At 43.0% G+C, this 18,098-nt stretch overlaps 1 protein-coding gene across 13 annotated transcripts in view; it reads right to left on the bottom strand.

Moving 5' to 3' along the window:
- The window catches only part of CALD1 (caldesmon 1), a 212,820-nt gene that overhangs the window by 41,429 nt on the left and 153,293 nt on the right, over positions 1-18,098 (bottom strand). Inside the window, exon 1 of one of the 13 annotated variants that reach the window (XM_040061884.2) lies at positions 7,008-7,160. The exons of 11 other annotated variants lie outside the window; for them this stretch is intronic. In XM_040061884.2, coding sequence (XP_039917818.1) covers positions 7,008-7,054 — 47 coding nt within the window. In that variant the 5' untranslated portion in view covers positions 7,055-7,160. Of the gene's footprint in view, positions 1-7,007; positions 7,161-18,098 lie in introns of those variants that run through there. One more of the 13 variants, XM_040061890.2, reaches the window with a different exon arrangement.

Consider the following 18,098-nt stretch of genomic DNA (forward strand, 5'->3'; position numbering starts at 1 on the left):
CCTGAGAAAGAAAACTGCTGACATGATGCGTCTGACCACTCCTGTTCCAGGAGGAGGGAGATGACTAAGGCCAAGATGCACAACACCATGTCACACACCCAGAGCACATGCCAGTGATTTTCCTCTTGCAGGACAAACAGAATCCTAAAAACCTCAGGCTCCTTTTCCTCAGAGGAAAGATGAGTGTTACACAAAATACACACCCTAATTTAAAAATGGGCTCCTTCTTTTATAGACATCAGTCTGCAAGAGAACGCAGTAAGGCGGGAACACACTTCATCTGGGCTTTGCAGAATAATCAAATAAAACACTATCAACAGATGACTGGAAGGGAAAGGGGAAAAAAAAAAAAAAAAAAAGGGTGGGGAAAGGAACAGCATGACAATGGAGAACGTCCCTGTAGCTCATAGGAGCTGGAAAGCCAGGAACAACCTGAAAATGACCAAAGAGACAGCAAGGGTTCCACCATGGCCACGTCAGTGTGTGATGATGGGGGCACACATCATGTGCAGATGCTGAAACCCACAGTGCATTGAACTTGTGAGGTTCATCCCATGATCCTCTTGCTGAGTCACACACTCCACTAAATCAGGCATGACTAAAAGAACTACAAACAACCAACCCCAAAACAAACCCCCAAACAACAAAAACCCATAGTAAGGAGCGAGCCAGGACAGCAACAGTTGTGATGCTAGAAGGTACTTCTGTAATTACATTGCAGCAGCTCCAGTGCTGAACGACTTGCAGATGGAATCTGGGCAAGCCAAAAAACCTCCTGTTCAGAAACATGTCATATATTTTTATGGTTAGAAAGGCCTGTGGGCGATTTGGCTTCGGCAAACCGAACAGAAGCCAGGATTTTACATCCTGTAGTGTGAAGTGCATTGGTCTCCAGGACACACCTCTAGGACAGGCCTCCACGTTTCTAGAAGAATCGTGGGAAGGAAAACAAATGCACATGGATGGCTTCTCTAAGGGTTGCTTTCTCAATTTTTTTAAATACATAGCACACCAGTTAGGAGATATTTCTGAATACTCTTCAGTCTGGAACCAGAATCACCTTTTATTTTTTTGTTGGATAGTACAGGAACGTTTGCCTCAAGGACCCGCAGCAGGACCAGATCCTGCCAAAGAGAAGTATAAAGCAGATTGGAAGTGATCTGAAAAAGATTCAGAGTGAAACTTCTTGCAGAGAGTTCATCCTCTGCAGCTGGCATGCCAGGTTCTGCTGGAGACAGTTGTGCTCAGGAGAAACTAAGTATTTCTCACTGTTGCTTAGTCAAGGTATATGGAAAAGTGGTGGATGGAAATTAAAGAAAAAGACAAAGTTAGCCAAGCCCCTGATCTTCAAGAGAAATGCTGACTGAGGGAGAATCTGAATACAAACAGGCATCTTGCAAAAAAAAAAAAAAAAAAAAAAAAAAAGACAACCCACAAAAAAACCACCACACAAAACACCACCAAAAAACCAAACCCTACCAATCCCCCAAAAAGGGGTTGTTTTTTAAGCTTTTGGGAGTTTTCCACACCTAAGGGTACATCTGTGCATTTTGCTTACTGCGAGCTGGTACATCCAACCCCTGCTACTAAAGCTGTTTATTTTCCTTTTCTGCTTTATTATCATCCATTTGCCTTTCACATCCTTCCCCTACAGTAAGCTAACCTCAATAATGACAGGATATGTACTCTAGAATTACTGTGGTGGGGAGCAGAGGAAAAAAACTGCTTCGTGAGCGATGCCAGCAAATGTACAGCATTTAGAAGAAAATGAGCAAGAGAGTAACAGAGAAAACTGGGTATTGGTGCCTAAATTAACCAATATTCCTCCTCTAATCAAAGAAACACACAGAGCACCAGGTGGAAAGGAGGCAGCCGCTCTACATCAGTTTCAGTCTCCTGATGCAGCAGAAAGTGAATTTAAGCAGAGCCAATGCTTGGCTTGGTATTCTTTTACCAATGGTTAAACAGAGACTGAGGAACAAAAAACCCCAAAATACCAGCTTCTGCCCTCATTTAAAACGTTGTTCACAATAACTCAGCTTAAAAGTCAAGGAACTGCACTGACTTCAGATGGGAAGCCTGTACTTAAGGCTGGGATGTGCTGCTCATCTCTGGAATTCAATATGCACATCCAAAGCAATTGTAAGGAAAAAAAAACACATGAGCAATCAACTAAACCTTGTAGCCAGTACTTTGCTTCAATAGTGGGTTTTGGAGAAGAGAGAAATTGTGCGGAAATACCTTGGATTACAGTGCAATTTCTCTGACAGCTTCACAAACTGCTTAAATGCTTTAGAGGCAAAAAAAAAAAAAAAAAAAATCACACAGAAAACTGTTTTGCAACGTACTCGCTGTCCCCCAAAAAGGTGAGTACAGTATTGCACCCGCAAAAACGCCTTGTTACCACATCCAGTATGAGTGCCAGAGCAAGACTTCACAGCAACAGCTGAGCACTTGTGGAAAGAGGGAAGGAAGAGGGGAGGGGAAGGCAAAAGGGGGCGTGGGGGACGCCCTCCCTGTCTGCTCTGCAAAGGATTTGAACTGCAGAAAAGAGGAACCGTGTCAGCAAATGCCAAACCGATGCGGTACCTGCCAAACCGCACCTTATCCTTCTCAATCAGCAAAAAAAAAAAACCCAAAAAAAAAAAATCATCCAGTGCCTGATTTCTCTTACCTCACCAATAAAGGGCTGGGTTGTTTTGGGTTTTTTTTTTCCCTTATTAGGACAGTCTCCACGCTGTAGAACTCCGGCTCTAATAAGTGCCTTTGACAATATGCGCTGCACATCAGCACAAAAAAAAAAAAAAAAAAAAAAAAAAAAAAAAAAAAAAAAAAAAAAAAAAAAAGAGAGAGAGAGAGAGAGGCAACTAATAAAAGTAAAGCACAGAAGGAGAATAAAAGAGCTGAGTCCTAAATTAAAAGGGATGGCATCGGCTTAGCTTGGGCTCCAAAATTTGATCATAGATTTTATGAAATGGAGAATTAAAACTGGAATGGATAAATGTATGAAGCCTAACATTATCCAGATATATAATTATAAACTTGGCTCTGTGACCACTTGTACGTGCAAGCTGCCTTACTGAACTCAAGGAGACTTTTTCACTACATTTAAAAGCTTACATATCCCAAAATATAAATCAAATAAATATAAATCATGAAAACAGTGCAAGAAAGGGTTTTTCAAATGTTTTAGGGGTTTTTTTTACAAAGTAAAACACGGATAAAGTGAGAAGTTACAGTAAATCGAGCCTCTGTGCTTCAATTATTTCAATGACTGATGGAAGTGTTTTCCTTGGTTGCATTTTTTAAGTATTTAAGGATTTAATTTACTGGACATAGTTGACTTCATCTGTTTTATATGCACATATATACACAGATATGAACAGGAAAGCAAAGAGGGCCTAAAGCAATCACCAGAGAATTTCCCTGAGTTTTTCCTGTTTTACTCTGAATTGGGAACAGGGTGGATGGGGAGTGCAGGTTTGGCAGGAAAGGGAAAAGCAGGGGAATGAAGAAGCAGGATGAAGCTCTACCACCCCCATCCACCACTGGCTGAACACCTATGCCAACAGTGTGGCTGTGGAGGAGCTATCTGGATTTAAGATCTGCACTAACAATGAATTTTCTAGTTTTGCTGAAGCAGAAGCAAAAACCCTTGTCAGAGTGAAGTGATATGGAAAATGCTCAGGGCTGGGGTTTTTTTGTTTGTTTGTTTTTTAATTCAGCCTGGAACAAGAAAGCAAATCCTTCATGTAAGTTTTTTTTCTTTTTACTTTTCTCTTCAAAGGTAGGTCAGTTAGAATCAAAAGATTAAAAAAAAAAAATCAGAATTTTTTATTTACAAAAACTGAAAAGGCGCAACTTGGAAAGCGTAAAAAAAAAAGAATCATTAAAAAAATTATTTCCTATTATTTTAATTCAGACAAAGCCAGTTTCAGAAACCTGACATGAATTCATAACCAGCTCTGCTCTCAACCATTCTGAAAGAGGTCTGGCCAAAACTCTCCCGTATTTTCTAGGTTTCACTAAATTTACCTTTCATCAGGAGCAGTTCTCACAGCTCATTTCAGGCAGTTGGATTCACAGCAAGTTCCTGGCTTGAACCAAGGCTTGCACAGGGTGGAGAACTTAGCTGAGATTTTTCATGAAACTCTCCCCAGTCACTTGCTCTCTGACAAAACTTTAGATGTTTGATGCTCAAAACTCCACTCCATCTTTGTGCTCCTGAGAGCCAATGCTTTTCTGACGCTGAAAACAACATCTTTCACTGAGGCAAGAAGGCTGCACTATCTCAGATGTTCCCCTACAGACCTGTCCTTTCCCTGCCACAGAAACTCACACTCAAAAACGCTTCAGTTCTTCATGCAGACTTGTCACTGTTGGGGAAGAGCCACTCTCAGAAATCGAGACTGGGATTCTGTGCTTCTAAAACAGACAAACAACCTCGCTACAACATCTTCGTGTGTCTTGCCTGCAGTCACATTATGTCCTTCTTGTATTGCCTCAGTAATCTAAAAAAGCTTAGAAATTAAGGATTCAGGCCTCTGCCCACTGGGGAACAGGAATGAAGAGCAAGGTCAGAAGAGAAGACCAGAAGAAGGAGAGAGCTTCAAGTGAAAATTAACAGCGTCAATTTTTGGAGCAGAATGAACCAGATGACACAGTGCCACAATACCACTGCTATCTGTGGAGGAGCCCTCTCAAACACCCCTCTCTTCTCCTAAAAAACTACCTGATATCAATCTTGAACATCCAGCTGAGAAACAGAAAGGATAACCTACAATACAAAGAAAATGCTGCAAAAAAAACCCCAAGCTTCCAACAACCAAACTCAAGTTCGTAGAGAAGTTATCATTTACTGGAAGAAAATATTCTACCTGTTGGCAAAGAGAACTTCAGCCTTCTCTAGGAACTTGCACAGTAAACACTTTAGTGTCCAGCACAGTGAGCCAAACCAATCCCTATACATTTATTAAACAGGCTTCATGTTTTCAGGCCAACCGGAATGATTTCTTGGCTCCGCTGAGAGCTTCTGCTTTTAATTTCTAGTGTATCAAATGCTAACAGGATTATACTCAGCTATTTAGCAATTACAAAATTTTCTACAAATACAAGTCCACTGAAAGCATAGAAAACGCCTTTAAACAACACAGATGAAATGAACCTAAAAAGGGGCCATTAGAGGACATTTGCAAGAAGTTAACAATCACGTAGTACCTCATTCAAAATAATGCAATAACAGCCTCCTCCTTTTCCCTGGAGAGTCTCCAGAGAGTTAACTTATAAGGGTTTTAATACTCCTTTTCTTTTCCACTGCAATCTCCTGAGAAGACATGAGCACTTGGAATGATTACGTTATGCCTCAGCCTGGGAAGGGCAGTATTTCATCATGTATTTTCTCTGAGCAATGCTTTGAAGAAGCCTCTGTGGGTAATGCTGAAGGTGTCTTCCCTCTTCTGGCCTGAGGTCACGGAGATGTTTTTTACAAGGGAATAAATCAGTTTCCAAGTTCTGGCCACACATTTGATTTCTCTTCGGAGCCCTTTCCAAAGAGGACTTTGCTTTTCTTCCCCAAGCGTGCTACTGTGAGTCTTGACAAAAGAAACCCACATCTGGTTTTCAAGGTGTGTCTGCTTTTGTTAGAAGCTGTTACAGGACCCAAGACTTTCAACATACAGGAAAACAGCAGCACAGTAGCTAATCATACTTCAGGAGAAAAGGAATGTTTTCACTAAGACATAATTCCACTGATTTCAGTCAACTCACTTCACACTCCAGCAAAGGCTTTGCTCCCAGCACTCCCCCAAGACATCAGATGTGCCAAGTATAAAGGCAGCACACTGCTGGATCCCTCTCCTGCCCAAAAGGGAGTGGAGGAGAGCATCTCCCAGCAAGGATATCCAATGGCCCCGAGTATTTCAAACAAAACAGCCAGGCCCTGACACCACCCTAAACCAGGTCCAGCACAGACTAGAAAGGATCTCAAGGTCACCTGAGAGGTCCAGCCTGCATTCAGGGCCAGCTCCCCACATCAGGTATCATCAATCAATGTTTTCCCCACATATAAAAATCCCTGAAGTGTCCAAATCTCACCCCCTTCCCCTTGCACTGAGCGCAGAGAAGTTGGTGCTCCCCCACGGCTGCTCCCTGTTCCCACACAGAGCTATGGGAGAGCTGGCTGCTGTGGCTTGTGGCTCTATTTCTCCATGGAACAGCACACAAAAAAATGTCATCTGACGTGCCCTCAGTTAAATCATTATTTATTGCCCAATTTCTGCAATCGCAATGAAGGATTTCAGATTCCTGGAAGGGACTTCTTGGAGGGGCTGAGTTTCGGAAATCCCTAAGCTCCCTCTCCCTCCAAGAGCACAGGATATCAAGTTGGAAACTCTAAAAAACACACATAGAAATCCCAGTTGCTCGTCAAAACCTCTCCCAAGCTTTAAACCAAACCCCTACATAAATCACAGCAATTCAGAAACACAGCAGCGTCCTGTTTTCGACCCATCAACTCATAAAGCAGACCAACAAATAATACAGGAGAGGAATAAAGCAGATTACATTACTGGCAATATTACACAGGCTCATTGATTGTCCTCTCTTGCTTTCCCTTCCACATTCAGGGATGAATGTGCCATGAGGACTTTACTCACTCGGTGAATTAAGCAATCTGAGCTATGTGAAAGCTTTCGCACAAACGAGGAAACTCCTGCAAACTTCCCACCAACAGAACTCCCATTGGCAGCCAGTTCTCCCAACACATCCTTCTGCCCCTGAACAATTTGAATTCTGCCAATTCAGGTAAGAGAAATGCACGAATACAAAGATTTTAGACAATAGAGCACAGTGTGGCAAAAACAGAAGCAGAAGAACCCAATCTATATCCACTGCTCGTTCCCCAGCTTGTTACACCGCTCTGCTCTCCTTGCCATTTCCACCATCCCAGCACCTCCTACACCACACCAAAAGGCTAAAATCCATACAGGGAGAATAAAGTGGCAACTCACTTGGAAAGGCTCGACAAGTTCTGCCTGCAGTACGATCTGCTGATCATGTCTGCAGCTATGAATCAGTGCAAACTGCTGGCAGCTCCAGGGAGAGAACGGACGGGATGATCAGGGCGTGGAATGAGATGATAAAAATGCCATTATCCTTTCAGGCATGCGAGATTCACCGGATGCTCTTTCCACCCCACAAGTTAACTGTTTGGTTGGTCCTGCAGCTCCTGGGATGATGTTCTGTATTTATTTGCCTGTTGTCAAGCTCATTATCTGTCTTGTATCCCCCTCCCCTCTGTGATCGTATGATTATTTTTTTTTTTTTTTTACTGTATTCTCTCTAATAGATCCTCCCAGGCATTGCTGGGCCCCCAGAGACAGAAATTCCTGCAGATTTCGCATCTGCTCAAGCTGCCTGACAAACTCCTGCCTCCCATCCAGCTTTCACAAGAAGGGATTCTGTTCAGGCAGCTCCTCTGAGCACCAAGCACCCTCAGCACTGCACAGAGGAGCCTCTGCAAGGATTTGCTCATAGGAAAGTCACACATTGCAGTCTGCCAAGAGATGAGAGGACCCAGATATAAAATAATGGTCCAGGGAACAGTCCTCCCTTCTGATAGTAAATCACTGCCTAAGCATTTTGCAGGCACTTGCATCCAGTCTAACTTGTGAAAGGTCGGGCTGGATCAGACAGCTCAAGACTGAGGGTGACTGCCAAACGTGAAAAAGTCCAAGGAGGTGGGGAGTTGCTGCAAGCTCAACTTCAGTCAAGGTATAAACCATCTTTTGTTTCACAACAGGATTAAAACCAGGGCTGGAGCTGAATCCAGCCTAACAGACCGTCCTCAGTGTTCTTCCATGTAATCCAGTGAAGGGAACAGGAAACAGAAATACAGTGATTTAAATGGAGGCACCATCAGTTAGCAATTTCATATGCTTGGCTCTCATACCCCTTCCCTTCAAAACCCAAAAATGTGAGTGAACTGAAACCACTCACCGTGCAGTCCTGCAGCTATTCCACCCCGGGGCTGTGAGCCTGTTAACCCTCATAAATTACAAGAGTGGGTGTGGATGGATTAATACCCCAAAGGGAAATCTCTACTGCCAGCTCTCCTGTCCTTGGAGAGGAACGTGTGGGTTCAGCAGGTGGCACTCTTACCTTGGAGTGACCACCGAGGCCATGGACAAAGCCATGGACAACGCTGCGTGGCCAGGGAAGCACCAACCCCGACTCTTTTTTCCTCAGAGCTTCCAAGAATCCAAAGGCTGCACTTTGCCCAGGGCACTGATATTAATTTATGCTCTGCTTAAGTCCCACTGGCAACAACTGGATCTTTTTTCCTCCCAAAAACTCTCTCTACAGTTCTGATGAGATAGATTTTTTGTGAAAAGGTAACAAGTGTGTGCTTTATAGATAGCTGAACGATTCCCTTGCAAGCACATACGAGGGCTTTTTTACACCCACACAGAAACAGGTCTGCAGTACCCCACAAAATTGCTTTTTCTTCAGGCACACCTTCTGCAGACCCTTTGTTCTAAAGTACACTAAACCTCCCATCTTTTGGTGTATAAAATATACTAGAATTCTGGTCTGGAGCAAGGAAAGGCCAACAGTGCTGATTGTCAAGGGAGGAAAATACAAATTCCACTTCCATTACTGCAGAGATCTGCAAATAAGATGAGGGTGCAGCAGGCAGGCCATTGCTGTATTGTTTTTTTTTTTACCCTGCCCTTAAAGGAAGGTGAACATGTCAGGCAGTGTGAATACACAGGATCCTTAAAAATGCTGGTGAGAAGGGAGGAATATTTACCCTTCCTGGAAAAGGCATTTCTACTGCTGAGGAAGTATGAAGCAGAATTCTTCCCTCTGGAAGAGCATTAGTTAAACAGAGATTTTATCGCTCTTCTTCCAAAATACACATTTTGATCAGATGTCAGATGCAAGAGTTGATGTTTATGAAATTCTAAACTGGGCTCCAAGGCAGCCCTACAGATTTCTGATACAGGTCTCTATTTACTACTGTGTTACAGAACCTTTTTATTCCAGTTGATTGTTCTACGCTCTGTTCAACCCATCCTGGAATAGATTAGGTTGTTGCACAGCTCACCAACAAAACAGGTTCCATTCAGGACAAAAATAAAAGCAAGTTGAGTAACCTCTAAAACACTACACTCTACATCTTCAAAGAATAGCTTCAGAATTTTAGACAATCTGCCTGTACTGCCATTCATGGCTCTATTTGTTGGCTGCAAGAAACAGGGGAAGCCCCCTCCACTTGTAGACTCCAGAACCATTTTAAAATATTCCTCAGAGAAATCACAGTTTTTCTTTCTCCACTTCTCCAAATATTGCTTTGAATTACAAAATTCTGGAAGAAAACTTCAGTCCAGGTGAAAGACAATGCTTCACAAGGTCAACCCATTTTTAACTTCTAGACTTTAGCAACCAATTGCATCTTCTTGCCCTGTGAGAACTACTGCTACTGACAAGAGATTTAATTTGCCCACAGATTCAGCAATGAACAGTGCTGGCCATGCAGGCCTATCCTCAAGGCATGTGCCACTTTTGCTTGAAAATGAGGAACTGAAGATAAGTAAGGTGGGCAAATCCCACCTGCAAGCAGTATCAGTGTCTGTCTGTGCTGTTAGGTGTGACAGGCATCCCTGTCAACAACTGCCCAACGTGCTTCACACGTTGGCATCCCACAAATTAATTTTTAATTTGACGGCACCAGTGTTGTTGTTATTGCTATTATCCTCTCTTCCATCCAGGAATTGCCACAACCATCATTTGTCACACTTGCAAGCATCAACCCTGGACACACAGATGTCAATCCACTGCATCAGGTGAGGAGCACACTGCTTTGTGGAGCTGGGATAACCCACAGGAGCAGCTTGGGGGCTGCCAAGAACTAACTCCCCTAAAGGATCTGAAACACATTGTGCAACCCCTTTGAAAAGAAGTGGGAGCAGGAGCCAAGGAAGTTATAGATCCCTGCACTTCGCAATCCCTTTAATATTTGGAAGCCAAATGTTTGTTGTTTACTTCAGCAACTTAACCAAGAGGGATTTGGTTAACCAGCTTTCAGTACACTGTGGCCCTGAGGTGAAGATCTTGCATATGGAGCAGGAAGAGGCAAATCACCTCCCAGGTAATCTCAGAAATTCACATGGGTATCTGAAGCACCAAAAATTACGGGGCAGGAGACAGGTCTCGACCTTCATTCCTTGTTGTCCTGCTGCTTCAGAGATCTAGGACACCAAAACCCCTAAGGAAGGCACTAGAAAGAGAAAAAAAAATAGAGCAAACAAATGCTGGCTACACTACAGCACTTGTGAGGTGTCATCCACACCTCACAAGGCAAATGAACTCAAGGCAAATGGCTCTAGGAGAGTGTAAGGTCATCTATTGCAGCAAGGAAAGGAACTACAGGGCCTTTCCTATTTTCTCAACATTAAAAGCAGTAAAATGAGGAGGAGGAAGGAGACATGAGAGCTTTCCAAAAGGAAATTATTACTGGGAGGTTCCAATGTCTACTCATACTAACAATAAGAATGTCCAGAGGTCGTCCAGAGAGCCACTTGATATTTTGTTTGTTATTTTTACTTTAACCATTCCTGCAGGCGAGGCAGAGTTTTCAGTGAGCTGATCAAAAAAGCCTTTTTGAATCTTTTTTTCATTTGAAATGACAGCGAATTTAGAACCTGACAAGAGGCATATGCACTGTCCAGGCCATGACTATCCATATGTAGCTTATTCCTTTCTGTACCTACTTGGCAACAGGGAATTTGCTGTGATGATCACTGTTCTTGTCCTGTTATTCAAATACCTTCATGTTTCTTTAGCTGCTTAGTCCATGTTGAGGCAATTTTAAAACAGGCAGCTCACAGAAATGTACCTGATTTGTTTCAGAGACAGTAAACAGCTCTCCCTGCACTGCCCCTCCTCTGTGGCACAAGTCTGAAATAAGCAGGCAGACTCGTAGAGAAGTTTGCAGCGCTACTGGCATTTTGCAAGAGAACTCTGTTTTTTATGAAGATCCATTCTAATGACATTAACATCTGCTCCCTATTTGAAGAATATTTTTAACTGTTCCCTCCCTGGGAAAACGAAAGATGCCACAGTCTCTTTCATGTTCTCACGGAGCAGACAAACCCTGTTGGGTTTTTTAAGGTCTGTTCTGAAATGCCCCGGTACAGTTCACTGCAGGGAACTCAGTGGATGCATCTCACAGGGAAAAAAGGCATCTGCATTCACCATTCTAGGAGATTTCATTCTGGGACACTGGCATGTGAGCAGAGAATTTATTTCACAGATGAACAGCACTTTGTGTATTAAATCACATGCTGCAGGTAAAGTCTGGCATCTCGTACAATAAGCTCCTGGAGTACATCTCTTGAGTACTTACAAAAACAAGGCTATGCACTTCACCACCAAATAATGCTGAGCTGTCTCTTACTATGTATTTTTTTTTTCCAAGTCTAGCTGTAAATATCTCAAGTAACAGAGACTCTGCAATTTCCCAGTCAGAAGTTTTCCAAGCTCTTTCAAGGTTCGGTACTAAGAATCCATCCTACAGCTATTATAACTAATCTTCCCTTCAATTTTTAAATCTATCCCATAGTTACAACTACCTGGGTGCCTATAAAGAGCAACAGTGTCAAAAAATTTTAACTCAGTGTGCTCAGTGAAACCTGTGAGCACCCAGCTCTGCACTTGGATTTATGTATTAAAATACACACTGTAATTGAAATACGCAGGTTTGGACATCTGCATGTGCAAATCATGGAGCCACACACAAGCAGAATTTGCATGTTCACAGTGACACATTATCAGGTAGCAAGTGCCTTATCAGATAGCCAGAGCTATTTGCATGGACAAGCTCTGCAGGACTGGGAACACAAGCCTTGTACATTAGAATGCAAGAGCCTGCAGTCTGAAATGATAAATGCTTCAGATAAGACCCACACAGAGTCCAGGCAGCATTCAATCCTATCTGGTGCCTGCTTTGCTGAGACAGGATGGACTTGGACAGTGCAGGCAGGAGCCTGCTACTCAACAGGGAAGACAATTTGATTTTCTCTGTCCTCAGTTTTTGAGGTAATAGTATCCCGCTTTTCACATGGAAAAGTTGCTGACTGCATGTACGGCTGCAACAGTAAACAAAAACTCCGAGACAAGTGTTAAAATCGTCTTCCAAGGTGAACTATCGCTGCAAATTGAAGCTTGATTAGAAAAACGTATCTGGTGATGTTTGCATTCTCTATCGGTCACTTATGGGGAAATGCACAACCCAGAAATAAAGCAGCACAAGATTTCCTGGGTGTGAGAGACCATTCCCACCAAAGCATTTTGGTTTATGCCTTCACTGCTTTCAAACAAACACAGAAATGCAAACAACAGTCTCCATATAACCACCAGCACCCAGATACTTTCTGCTCACTGGACAGCTGGAATGGGGGAAAGCGTAAGAGGGAAGCAATCACAAAGGCATCTTGATCCCTTCTCCCTGTGCCCTGCCACTGCCCCAGGTGAGGACAGACTCTGGTGCCCGCCTGCTCTGAGCAGGAGCCCATTTCTGTCAGCCAGATGGAAGAGTCACAGCTTCCCCACTCAACCCCACGCCCGCTCTTTTGTGCTTCGTGCATTTCAGGGACACATGGCAATTCTCACAGCCATAAAAAGCAATCATTTTGGCTTTCAAACTTTAAGATTTGCTGTCTCTCATTTGTGCCTGGGTTATAATGGCTATTAATAAATTTCAGCTTTATCCGTGTGAAGGATAACACTCAAAGCCCAGACTTGCAGGATTTCTGCTCACAGCCATGTAGGATAATACCTGCAGAGCCCACAAAACAGAAAGCTGCCAATAATGAAGATATAAGTTCTCTTTGCCCCAACTGTTTCTGGCAATAGGTAATTTCATCAACAGGTTTTACATGAGATTATTAATGTTATTTTTAAAATATTGGAGGCATGCTGCAAAGATCACTATTCACTTCAGGCTTGGCCACAAAAGCCAGAAGGAGCCACAATGCGGTAGGTGTGGCACAAACACAGATGATAGATGCATCTCCAGGCAAAACAGGCTCTGCCCTGATTTTACTGCTGAGAGGGCATGGGTGGAGGCCTCAGCCACAGCTCCTTCAGACAGATTACAGCAACAATCCTAAACAGCAGCAAACTCAGAGTGTGAAAGGTTGGGTCTGTTCGCTCCTGTGTGCCACCACGTGCCAGAGAGAGCATCCACTGCCTGGCTCCAGTCAGAAGCTGGGGTGAGAGTCCAGGCTTTGGGCTTGGTCCTTCCCTGCTGGGAGAGTTTTATGTAAATGTGTGCACAGGCACACAGCTCTGGGAGGAGAGGAGCATTTATTTCCTGCTGGGCCAATTAATGGAGATATTCCTGTACCAAAAGCTCCCATCTCATGATGCTCTGAATTTTACTGGTGAGCAACATCCAAGTCCCAGTCAGGGTCTCACTTCACAAACAACCCCATAAAGTCAGCAAAAGCCACCTGAATTCCACCAAAGGCAGCAAAACTCCAACAGCTTCTGCCACTTGAACAGCTCAGAGGCATTCAAAATGCAAACTTGACCAGAAACAGTCAGTTTGGACCTCTGTTATGCCTGAAATGAAATCTGGATCCTCAGACCAGGCCCCTGCTTCATGCAGGTTAATGTTCAGTTATGCCTCTGGCTGACTGGATCAGTCATTTTTAATATCTGGTACTGGCCCTTAGGTCTTTTAGAAGCAGCTTTATTTCACTAGCTGCACAGGGATTACCAGCTCACCGGATGCTCCCAGGAACTTTTGGAGAGCAAACAGTGTCAGTTTATTTAATAACTTTCAAAGTGAAACTAAAATCTTGTCCAAATCATGTCTCTTCTGATTTAATTAAAAGGCACCACACATACTGCACTGCTCTGTTAACCATTAACAAAGTTAATTCAAGACAGAAGATGAGACTTTTCTTTTCTTCAAAAGCCTCCAGCCAGTGGAAAACATAAAAAAAAAAAAATTCCTAAAAAAAGACCAGTACAGTGTGATTTTTGTTAGAATGGTCAACACTTCAATATGCTTTTCCCCTTTCTTCTGTATTTCTGATTCCCATAGGAATGCATGTTAAAAGAGAAGGGTTGGGTTCTTCTCTTCCTTGGCAAAACACCTTTCCCAAATTTTCTAAATATTGCCCGGTGTTTGCGTCAATGTGACAGTCATTGGGTTTGACAGGAATCAGATTGCTAAACGCACACAAAAACCCCTGGAAACTAGGGGCCAGTTATACATTCGATTTCATTCAAGCCCACTTTAGCAAACTGGCAGAGAGTGGATCTGAGCTGTCTCCGTCACCCCCTCACTTCCACGGCTCACAACAGAGACGTCTTCGGAACGTTAAATCTCTACGCTGACTTGGAGACTCACAACCCCTGCTGTCTGAAAAATCTCCTTAGCACCCCTATCCCAATCCAGTTTCAATTTCCAAGATGAGCTAGCAACTCATCTTTCCCTCCCTGTGCAGCAAGCCTTGCCAGCTTCTTCCAGGGAGGAGCCAAACAATATTAAGCAGTGTTAGAAGTGTCACACTTTGTGCACTGTTCAAGAAACAGGATGCACCTAACATCTATTTTTCCAACAGTTCTCCTTTCTTAAAGGAGACCAAAACAAAACCACACACACACACATAAAAAAGGGCTCACTTTCTTCTTGTCTGAAGGAAATCTAAACACAAAACCTTCCAGTCTCATCTGTACGATCTAATGGGATTTCCCTCTTGAAAGCAACAAAGGGCAGGGGCTGAGCGCTTCCACAAGGGCTAGTCATATCAGATCAGGACAGTGCTCCATCAGGGCTGGATTCCTGCCTCCAGCCACGGCTCACAGCTAACATTTGAGAGGAAAGCAGTGGGAAAAGGAAAAAATGCAAACCCCACTGCACCTGGCCCGTGGAGCGAAGCTCTCCCTGCACAGCAGAATTCCTCTCTGCCCCCTGCAGCCAGGCAGCTGGGGCTCTGCCACATGCAGAAGAAGAAAAAAGTGATTTATGGTGTGGTAACAGCCATAAAAGGGCGTCAAGAAATTACAATTAAATCGCCACAGCACAGGATGTAGTCTCCAGCTGCACCAGGGGAGGTTTAGGTTGGACATTGGGAGGAATTCTTTCACAGAAAGGGTGATGGGACATCAGCAGGGACTGCTCAGGGAGCTGGTGGAGTCACCATCCCTAGAGGAGTGCAAGAAGAGACTGGATGTGGCACTCAGTACCAGGGTCTAGTTCACTGTGGTGTGTGGTCACAGGCTGGACTCGATCTCAGAAGCTTTTCCAAATTAATTGATGCTGTGATAAAAGTTCAGTAGTTGCACCACAGCATGTGCATCAAGGGCATAACACTGTGAGGACCTAAATTACTCCAGTGTGATAAAAGACCCAACTATATTTTTTTCTCTGTTATTTCTCTGCATACCCAAGTGCTAATACTTCTTTCTGCACAGGAGAACCTGTTGTAATTTATAAAAACACCACATGAACTCTTTTAGGCACTCCTAGCTTTTCCTGGGAAATGTCTCCCTGGCCATCCCCTTACACCACCAGGACAGGTCTGAGCCAGCTCTCAAGCCCATGATTTCTTCCCATCTGCAGTGACAGATGGGAAAAGCAGGAAAAGCAACTGCGGGTGTTCACCTGAGTTTAAGGGAAACTGGAAAAAAACTGAATTATTTTCTTCTCACGATCTTTGAAACCCAGCAGCTCGAACATTCCCACAAGGATCAATTCTGTACAATTCTCCCAGCTCTCCCATGTCACTGCAAACACATCCCAGCCAGTGTTCTTAAGGATTCACTGTTCTGTTCAGGAATCCAAGGATTCCTTGAGGATTTGAGCTGCATATGAAAACAGAGCCTTGCCGAACTTGCACCAGCCTGCAGGGTTTCTGGTGTGCTGCAAGAAAGGGTCTGAACCTCAGCTGTTCTTTTTTCTCCTCAAAGAACGGGAAAATCCCCTTTAACAGCACTGAACATAAAAGAAATCCTTGTCAGCTCATGGCTGGGATGGGTTTGCATTCTCTGCAATCTGCCACTAACCAATATCCTCCTTTAAGCTCAGTTCCTCATAGAAACTGAAAAAAAAAAAAAAAAAAAAATTGGAAAAACTGACAATAAGTGGCTTAAGAGAAATGCAGCCTTCCCCAAAACAGCTGACAGATTCGTCTTCAAGAAGACTGAAATAAAATAGCTATCAAAAGAGTCAGTAACAGTCAAGTTTGCATAGAGAAATATGAACCACCAGCTACAGAGAAAAATCACTTCCTTTTTCAAATGGCAAACCTCCCCTTCAAGATCTGCCCAAAGCTGCAGCCTGAGTTTTAGAGCTGTGGATATACTTTCAAACCCTGATGATGTTTTGTGCTCAGAGATGGCTTCAGAGTGTCACATTTTAGGAATAAACCTCATGGGATGGGAAGGATTCCAGGAACTCCTCCTGCAGGGTCCCTTACAGGATTTAGAGGTTCAGGAGAGATTAAAGCATATGCAGAATTACAAACTTTCTCCTAAAATTAGCCATTATAGCAGGAATTCACACTTCCAGTCTAAACAACTTACAGTCAGAAAGTGAATTTTCCACCATTCCAAAGCACAGGCAACTGAAAACAAATGCCCTGTTCTTAGGGCATCATCTTTGCACCTAGAGAACATTTGACATTTCAAGGTTTCCATGGGAATATTTAGAAATATCCCACTAAAATGGCCACTAGACATTTTAGTTCACTAGAACTCTTCAAAGATATTAAAAATGTGTTTCAAATGGACATTTCAGAAAAGTCGGAAACAAAGAAATCAGAAGCATTTTCAAAAACTTGGCAGGATTTGAAGCACTTCTAATACTTGAGAGCAATTTTTTTTTTTTTCTTTCGGGAAAGGTTTGCAGCTTTTTCCTCAGAGTTCATTTATTTACACTGAATCTGCCGGGAAATTCTGAGTTTAAGACTAAGAAAGGACCTCAGAATACAAAGAAAGTGGAAAAAATCCCTTCAGCTCCAAATGCCAAGGTAGAGCCTAAAAGTGGGATTAGAAGCGTTAAACCATTTGTTTAATTCTAATTCATTTTGGCCTGGCAACAAGTAAGCTAACAACCATTGACGTGACCTTCTGTGATTTAACTTAGCTCTTTTTCAGTGTTGGAATTACACAGCTGGGAGGAACGCTCGTGGCTGTGTGGGCTCCACGGGCTTGGAGCAATTCCCAGTGGAGATGTCACCTCTTCAACAATGGGAAGGGACCAGCAGCTGGTCCTGCCTCCCTGAACACCACCGTGGACGAAGGATCCGGCATCACTTGATGCAATTTCAATTAACATTCACAACACTTAGGAACTCATACAGAAACTGAATTATTTTCTTCTCACGATCTTTGAAACCCAGCAGCTCCAACATCCTCACAAGGATCAGCATCCCTGTACAATTCTCCCAGCTCTCCCACATCACTGCAAACCCAGACCTGGCCCAGACCAGTTCTGAAACCAAAGATTAAGGAGTAGATATTCTGGGAGTGTAAGAAGCTGGACAGAAAAGAAACAAGTGTAGTGCCATCCTTCGCTGGTATTTTGTTCCTATCAGCATTATTTAAAATGCATTCTTCTTAAATATAGCCTTTTTTCAAACCTCAACTTCGTCCACACCCTTCCATTTGAATCCCAAACACATTTTTTAAAAGCGTGCTTCTAAAAACACAAAACCCACATTATATACCTCTCAAATAACCCAACCAAATTATGGGATGTTTTCTTTCTCCGTTCTTCCTTAGCAGGAAAAATAAGAATAATAATATTCACTAGAAAGAAGACTATTTTTATGTTTACATTTTTATAATTTAGAAAAGCAAAATTCGGACACTTTTATAACCATTATAACGTTTTATTTTTTTCCCTCTAAAATATTCCCTGAAAAAGATCTCTCATCTACGATAAGATGTGACAAGCAGAATTTCAGGGGATATGAAATTCTTTGGAGAAAAATCAAGAGAAATGGATTCGGCAGGGAAGATAAGGCCTGATCCTTAGCTGTAACTTGGTTACTCCTGATGCACATGACAAGGCTTAAGAG

The sequence above is a fragment of the Hirundo rustica genome, chromosome 4 (assembly GCF_015227805.2).
Source record: "Hirundo rustica isolate bHirRus1 chromosome 4, bHirRus1.pri.v3, whole genome shotgun sequence".
Taxonomy (NCBI): Eukaryota; Metazoa; Chordata; class Aves; order Passeriformes; family Hirundinidae; genus Hirundo; species Hirundo rustica.